General features: G+C 33.5%; 1 protein-coding gene across 1 annotated transcript in view; it reads right to left on the bottom strand.

The window, feature by feature from the left end:
• LOC114327847 (peroxisomal N(1)-acetyl-spermine/spermidine oxidase) overlaps positions 1 to 9,102 on the bottom strand; it is a 62,439-nt gene that overhangs the window by 20,104 nt on the left and 33,233 nt on the right. The window contains exon 5 of the mRNA XM_028276552.2: positions 5,308 to 5,425. Within this exon, the coding sequence (XP_028132353.2) occupies positions 5,308 to 5,425 (118 nt within the window). The remainder of the gene's footprint in view (positions 1 to 5,307; positions 5,426 to 9,102) is intronic.

The raw sequence follows: 9,102 nt of genomic DNA, 5'->3' as shown, positions 1-9,102 counted from the left end.
CCACTCCAATTTTCATATCTCTAAAATACTCATAATATATATTATTATAATTAAAACTATCGACATTACTAGTGAAAGTTGCCAAAAATAGCAAAATTCCAATCAAAAATTAGGTTGGAGAAAATGTAATGTCAAAGTTCAAAATCGGTATACGTTAAAAAAATGCATTTTCTCGGCTTCCCATGTAGCAATTTTCTTCATTTTTTTTTGTTCCTAAGTAACTCGAGTAGAGCCATCTAACTAACGTATTATTAAATGTCAAAGTTGCTTTTGTTTTGTTATGATAAATTAATTTATTTATTATAACAAAATTTTTTATTTTTTTAAATAAAGTTTGTTTAAATAAATATACAGCTTTCACATGAAAATATTTGTGTTTTTAACGTTAAAAGGTACACTTGAAGTAAGTTTACCTAAAAAAAGTCTATAACTGAAAAAATATGTAATTTTCTTTTTTTATAAATAAATTAATCTGTTATAACAAAATAAAAGCAAGTTTGACATTTAATAATGCGTTAGTTAGATGGCTCTACTCGAGTTACTTGGGACCAAAAAAATGAAAAAAATTGCTCCGTAGAAAGCCGAGAAAAATGCATTTATTTAACGTATACCGATCTTGAACTTAGGGATTAAATTTTCTACAACCTAATTTTTGATTCGAATTTTGCCAGTTTTGGCAAATTTCATTCGTAATATCGATAATTTTTATTATAATAATATATGTTATGAGTATTTTAAAGATATGAAAATTGGTGTGGAGAAAGAGGACCGAAATTACAAGGTGATGGATCGAAAATTATGATCCTATTGTTTATATGTTTGCCGTAAATGCCGCTCAACTTTCACTGGTTGTATCTCAGGAACCACTTACCACACTTAAACGTTTTTTCTTTTAAAAGAAGCGTCCTGACGCTTTTTTACAATACCGTTCTCATTATTTAATTTAATTTAATATTTCCCGAGATATTCTATTTGTTTATAAGCCAAAAATTGTTTATAATTTTAAAATATTCCTGAGACCGCTTAAATAGTCCAATTTCAATTCTGTAAAGTACGTTAGATAGTTACAGTGTCGTTTTATACAAAAATCGTTGTTATTCTTATGTATTATAATTATTGTGGTTATAGAGACCGTAAATTTTTAAATAACAATTCAATTGTTGCTAAACTGTTCATTCAATTTCCATCGGCTTCTGGAATTATAATCTATACGAAAAGAGCTTTTACATTACCAAGTTATTTAATTATTGATGAACAATTACTTATCTAAAATTTTAGTTGAAAATTAAAGATTTTGCTGGAAAAACCCGCATTTTCCGGGGAAAATTTTCGTCGAAGTAAATCGTGAAAAACACGTCTCTATGCAGAATTTAATTACGGTGAATTTTTATTTGGGTGTTTTTGGTGTAAAGTTAAAATCTTTGGAGTTAAAGAGCAAAAATTGAAAAAAACACGATTTTCGGGCGCCATTTTGTTTATAAAAAAGTAGCACAATATCTGCGGACTTTTCATACCTATATTACTAATATATACAATCATAAGATTCGATTCAAACAATAAAATTGATGATAAATAACTTTTCCTTGTATTTTGCTAATTAGCCCATAGTATTAACTACATATACTAGGCTGTTCGATAAGTTTTGTGGTTCGATAAGAAATACACAATTTTATCGTTTGAAATACATTTTATTATTCAGTATAGTCTCTCTTAACATCAATATACTTATTCCAACGAGATTCTAATTTGTAAATTCCATCCCTGAAGGGAGAATAAGGAAGGGCTGCAAAAGATGCTTCCACAGCCGTTTTGACCTCATCCTTTGATGAAAAACGCTTTCCACACATAAATTCTTCTAGGTATTGAAACAAATGGAAGTCGCTACGGGCCAAATCTGTTGAATACGGTGGATACTCCAACAATTCGAACTTTAATTCATTGATTTTAGCCAGTGTTAAAATGCTCATACGACATGGTGCATTGTCCTGATTAAAGAGGATTTTTTTCTTCTGCAAACCGGGTCTTTAGTTCACGATTTTTTTTCTTCAGCTGGTCTAAAATGTTACAATAATATCCAGAATTTTCTTTTTACCAGTTTTCAAGTAATCTACAAACAAAATTTCTCTCGCATCCCAAAAACTGATGCTAACACCTTCTTTCGAAGCCGAAGCACCAGGTTCACACCACCCTTTTGACACTTGTTTTGATACAGAATCATGGTGATAGACCCAAGCCTCATCCATAGTGATAAGTCGACGCACAAAATCTACTTTACCCTCTAGAAAACGCTCTAAATGTTGCTGCGAAAATCGAATTCGAATGTGTTTTTGTTCCCTTGTTAGTGAATGCGGCACCCATTATGAACACAGCTTTCTGAAACCCAATACTAGTCAAAATATTGCTTACCCTGTCCAATGAGATGCCTACTACGGCTTCTACTAAATCTCTATCAGTCACTCGACGATTTTCCAATACCATATCCTGTATATTTTCTACGATTTCTGGTGTTGTTGCTGTTTTTGGACGTTCTTGACGTGGATCGTCTTCAAGGCTTGTACGACCACGTTTAAATTCAGTAACCCATCTTTTGGCAGTACTAATTGAAGGCGAAGAGTCCTTATACACTTTTACCGTTCGTCCATTTTCCTTTACTTTTAAACTTTCCAAAAAAATTAATCACTATACGATACTTGATTGTTTCCATTGTAAAAAAATATTGTGACTAAATGGCTTGTAAACAAAAAAAGAATTGACAGATTGAAATGAAACTTCATACACGTTCATATGAAGAGTGTACCAACATAACAAAATAAAAAAGGCTAATAGCAACGCCCTCTCTTATCGAACCGCAAAACTTATTTAGTGAAAGAACAAATTCTTTAATGCACTATGCAATGTTTTGTGATAGTGACAAAACTATCTTCTGTGAGATTATTTTAAGCTATACACAGGTATTTTATATTATTTTAATCCCAGATTTAGCCATACGGCTCACACTCCCTCTAAGGGGAAAATTGACTCATCCCAGATACCTACGGTATCAAACGGATTGAGCTCTGGTGGGATTCTTTCCATGTTATCGAGCCCTAGGTGACTTAGTATGCAGGTGTATCTCCCAAAAATTTTCGTACACATCTGACCGTTGCGAGTAGTACAGCTTTCTGCATGGTCTTGTAAAGATGTTCATTTAGGGTTCCATGACATTTCGTAACGCGACAGTTCGTAACCGGACAACTGGTAACGGACAATTCGTAACAGCGACAGTTGGTAACGGCGACAGTTCGTAACTATACAAATTCGTAACGGACAATTCGTAACGTCCAAATTGAATTATTCTGTTTATTTTTGTTAACGTCATTTAGACCCAGCTTTTTTATGCTTTCGAGGAGGTTCTTCGGAATGACTCCAGTAGTAGACATAATAATAGGTATCGTCTGGGTACTTTGCATTCTCCATTGTCTTCGTATTTGAATTTCCAGATCTCTGTACTTAGCGATCTTTTCCGTAAATTTACTACGTAGATTATTTTTGTTAGGTATCGCCACATCAATTAATTTTGTTTGTCTTGTTAATTTAGCATTAACTAGTACGAGATCTGGTCTATTATGTGCCACTGTTTGGTCTGTGAGCACAGTGCTGTCCCAGTATAGCTTGTAGTTACCATCCTCAAGCATACTCTCAGGGACGTATTGATAATATGGGAGATGGACCGTTTGGAGAAGTCCCAGCTTGATCGCTATCTCTTGATGAATGATTTTTCCCACTGCGTCATGCCGTTCCTTGTATTCAGTTGCAGAAAATGCCTGGCAGCCCCCTGTAAGATGTTGGATGGTTTCTTGGTCTTGACATCCATATCGGCATCTGTCGTTTTGAACACGAGGGTCTTTGACGATATATTTCAGGTAATTTCTGGTTGGTATAACCTGAACCTGATCCTGAATGGCCAGTAATGAACCCTCCGTTTCAGGGAACATCTTTCCTGATGTCAACCAATAGTTCGACGCTGTATTGTCGACATAGTCTTGGCTGACCTCATTGGGATGTCGCCCGTGCAGAGGTTTACCCATCCAGTTGCGCATTTTTTCACCCTTAGTGAGGTGGTTTATGCGCATTTCTGGTTCCCTCAGTTTGATCGGTGATGTCGTGTCATCTACTGCGCAGATAGTGCGATGTAGAGTAGATGTTTCAGCTTGCATCTGAAAATAAGTTCTTAAATTATAAAGTCCTCTTCCTCCTAAATACCGCGGTAATGTCGTTAGCTCTACTGCACTTTTAGGGTGGTATTTTTGTGCTTTCGTGAGGTGTGTTCGTACTTTTCGCTGAAGATTTTCTATATCCGTTTTGCCCACTTAACAATACCAAATGAATAGCTAAGCGCGGAACAAGCGTAGGTGTTTAGAGCCTTACACAAATTTTTACTGTTAAGCTGTGAACGAAGCAGCTGTTTTACCCTTCGTATAAACTCAGTAGTTATCTCTGTTTTCATTTGTTTATGGTCAATTTTCCGCGCTTGCTTTACTCCAAGATATTTATACATATCGTTTTCACCCATGGCCTCGATGTTCTGGCCATTTTGCATATCGAATCCACCGGGCTGTACCTTTTCTCTAACTATATTCAAAACACGGCACTTGTCTAGGCTGAACTGCATACTAATATCATTAGATAATGTTTCTACAGTTTTTAGCATCTGTTGTAGATGTTCTCGAGTGGAAGCCATTAATTAATTACTATGATTCCAAATTATGAACAAAACTGTAAATAAGTGATGGATTTGACAATTACTTGATGGAAGTTCTTTTTATCTAACAATGAAACATTAAAAATTGTCGTTTTCAACACTTCCACAACACTTATTACAATTTATTGTCACTACAGCTATTTCGGAAGAGTGCCTTTCTCAAGTGATGCATTTTTACTATGCGTCTACATCTGATGGTCTTTTAACTGAATAGGTTGAAGAAGGGAGAGCTGTTAAGTTGGTCATTCAGAATTATATCTGTATTGTTTAATTTATTAATTTCCATAGATTCTAGTATACATATCTTAAGGCATTTACTTTAAATATGAAGAATTGGTCATTAACAAAATGATTATGATATAGAAGGTGAAGTGCATCCGTAGAATCTGTTTCTATTATTGAAAGCCCTTTTGTGTTCTGCTATACGTTTGCTAAAAATTCTATCAGTTTGACCCATGTAAGTTTGTAGGTAGTCACCATACACAAACTTAGATTAATAAATCTAGCAAAGGTACAAAAAAGCTAAAAGTACAATAATATCAAACTCTGTTTTCGGTTCAGCTTACCTCTTTGTCATTTTCGTCATAAATGGGTTGTGCTAGATATTCTATATCTATTTGTGATGCTCCTACGCCTATTGATGTGTAAGAACCCCTCGTGTAGGGTTGACTGTGCCAACTGGTACTAAAATACATTAATTATTTATACATGTAAAAAATAAAATCTAAAATATACAAAGAAAATATAATATAACCCTGTATTATATTCCAAAACAATTATCTGTTATGGTTGCTCTTGAGAATAATAGACGAAGAACTAAGATTGTGTAGTAATAAACAATCCAGTTGCTGATGCGATAAAAGGCTTTTGTCAAAAACGGTTTGAACTCAACATATCACAGACCAGGAGATGTTCTTTTTTACTTTATCGTACTATATACGTAGTATAGTAAAATAGATAAAGTTAGAGGATCGTGCAAATTTTTTTTCAGATTTCACTTTTTTTCGACGTTTTGAGTCCCCCTGAGTCTAAAAAGCAAATAAAAAAAACATGTCGGAAGTATGTATGTACAGTTACGGTCACTGAATAGTTTACACTTTAATTTTTATATTGTAATACTGTAAAAATGCAGTGTCGTACGGATTTGATAAATGTCAAAGTCAAAAAATCTCAAAAAGTCAATGCTTGTCAAAAATTTCGTGAGTGTTGAAAAATAAAATAAGAAACTAAACCATATTAAGACCATAATCCATTTTATTCAAAAAAACTTCTTTCTATATTCTCCATTTTGATAATTGAATTGAATTTTTTAAAATTTATTTTTATTCTTTTGATTTTTTAAATTTAATCAACCTATTCTAGGTACACCACTGGCAACGTCACTTTGACGCAAGTGGTGCGTTTAAACGAGGTAAAAATTTAAAAAAATCGGCTCCTAGATAAGCCAGCCTGTAAACTATTTACTGGCCGTAACTGTACATACGTACGTATGTACGTACATACGTATGTCGCCACCGCCCAGCAAAAACTACCGGACCGATTTTGATGAAATTCGGTATGAGTAAGTTTAAGAGAATTTTGTCGAGAAACTAAGCTTTTAAAAAAACCTATCAAAGGGGGGCCGAAATAGGGGGCTTATTTAGGGCCCATTTTTGCAAATTTTGACCGAAATGAATGAAATTCAACTCAAAGTAAGCTCATCGATAAGTAAATAAAAATACGGAATTTGACATTTCCAAATTCAAAATGGCGGCCAACATGGCCGACCGCCCACCCGACACATTTCCCTACCTATCTAAAAACTTGTTTAAGTTAAGTTTAATTTGAAAAAGTCGTTATATAGCCTAAAAGTGAAGCTATTAGAAGAATATTATCGTTTTTCAGAAAAAGTTACGGGTTGCCTATATTTAAGGGGTCAAAATTTGAACCAGATTTTCTCAAAAACGGCTCCAAGGAATTTTTTTATTTTTTGATATATTTTTGATATCCTATCGGTAAATTTAATGACATTAGCCAGATTTCTTAACTCCCCATAGGAGGGGAGTTATGACTTTTTTATAAAAAAATATTCGAGTGCCCGTAACTTACTTCTTAATAGAAACTAAAATTTGAAATTTTGCTGACATATATGGTACTTTATTATCTATTATCACAATAAATTTTACCAAAAATATGGCTGCCGGTTGAACCGGAAATGAATAAAAAATCTTAATTTATTTAGATATATAGGTATATTTTTACATATTTTGAAAGAATGCAAAATTACCTTTCCAATGACATAAAATTCATTGCTGTAGCTCAAAAACTCGAAAAGTTACGGTAAATAGAAATTTTGCTATAATCTTATGTGTGTCCTCTTTCACGCGATCATAGCAGAGCATTATTGTAGGGCAGTCACTGAGGGTATTTGGCTCCGAATTCCATCCTACTACATTGTTGTACTTGATATTTTCACAGTAAGTAGGGAGTAGCTCAAGAAATAAAATCTACCCTATATACTATGGCGCTTTTATCTTGGGGCGGTTCCCACTTCTTCAAGGGGGTGGAAAATTTGTTGGTCAAGATAAGCACGGAAGTGGCTAAAGAACCTATTTCTAAGCAAAAACTGGTCTATACTTTTTTTTGAGAACTCAATACTTTTTGAAATATGCGTAGTTGAAAATTGGCCATTTTCATTGAAAAATGACACCTTTTCGGACGGATTTTTTGTGAATACCTTAAAAACTATGCATCGAACTAAAAACACTATATAAAACTTTTTTAGATTATAAATAATAAAGAGATTCGTTCCTTCGTACATGTTCTATTTATAATACAAAAAGAGATATGGTAGGTGAAAATAGTTTCTTTTTGGTGCATGCTCAAATTGGTGTATTCAACTTGAAATAACAGAGGAACGGTAGGTTTTAGGTGTATAATGCTACCAACACCTTTTGTAGTGTTTGAAAAGGCCTTTAAAACGAGCACCGTTAAATGTCGGTTACATACAAACTAAGCGAGATATGGTGCAAAAAAATATATGACTAATGTACTTTAAGGAAAAATGAAAAGTATGTACATTTAACTCCCCATCCACCATAATTTAAATGCATTGTTTTTCTTTTGCAATACCTTTTAATAAAGTGTTATTTATACTTTCAAAAAGTTGAACGGGTTTAAAATGAATGGTTTTTGTAAAAAATGTGATCAAATTATAGAATGAATTTTTAAATTTTCTTAAAAATCTTCCTTTTTCTCCATGTAATTCGAAAATAAAAATATTTCACCCCCGAGAAGTGGTGGGAACCGCCTCCATGATAAAAGCGCCATAGTATATACGATAGACTTTGAATTAAGAACAATCTCTTTGAATAAGGAGATTGGGCTACTCCCAAAATTTCATTAAAATCCATGCAGTAGGATAGAATTCTGAGATATCTTGTTCTTAATCTCGCGCATTGACTGGCGTAATCGAAATAGAATGAAATGCAAATATTGTAAACTATTAATTTCTCAGAAAAATGAACTAATTTGAAATGAAAGTATGACTATAATATATTGATTTATGCAATAATCTATACATCTATAGTGTGTCCCCGAAATATGGCATCGAACATTTTCTTAAATGCAGGAATTAATGATGCGTAGAACCATAAAATACTTTCAAGTACAGAAGGTGTTTCTAAAATATCAAAATAACGAGTAATTTTGTTATTTTTATAGAATGCCAGTATCTAGTACCATAACGATAATAGATCGGTACGAGAAAGTTCTCGGGCGGCCATTCCATCCAGCGTTTTTAATAATCATCCAGATGTATGCTCCCAAATCTCCTCAAATCAGATCTTCATGATCTTCATGATTCCAGGTGGAATTGTAGTCATTTCCCGGTTGCATAATATTAAATTAAACTTTATATCATCTGGCTTTGTATCAAATGGCTTCTTCATTTCCAGTTGTTTTAACTGTTACTCACGACTCCTTTTACATGATCTGTTCTGTTTGCTTGGTAATCAAAAGTAAAGGTAGTCTTAATTTAATACCATCTTGGTTTCTGCCGTTACAAGATATGTTTGCTCCGAAATAATCAAAACCACTGGATGTGATACGTGACCATTTTCTTTTTACCTTTGGCCGCTTTGTAGAACTCTATTACCTTTCTGTATTCTATCTATTTTTTTTTAGTTTCTGATAGGGTGGTGTTTCTCGATAAAAAATCAAAGGTTTAAAAAAACATACGCATATTATAAATGTAGTAGAAATGTCAAGGCTCCACAAAGAGGGCCTCTAAGGGCCCTCACATAAGTATACATCACTATAAAAGGAATCAAGTGAAGAGATCATGAAAAATACTTTTAGAGCGCATTTTCCAGTGTCTGAAA

Source organism: Diabrotica virgifera, chromosome 5, assembly GCF_917563875.1.
Source record: "Diabrotica virgifera virgifera chromosome 5, PGI_DIABVI_V3a".
Lineage (NCBI taxonomy): Eukaryota > Metazoa > Arthropoda > Insecta > Coleoptera > Chrysomelidae > Diabrotica > Diabrotica virgifera.
Note: the sequence above shows the minus strand (reverse complement) of the source record. Positions and strands in the feature narration are given on the sequence as shown.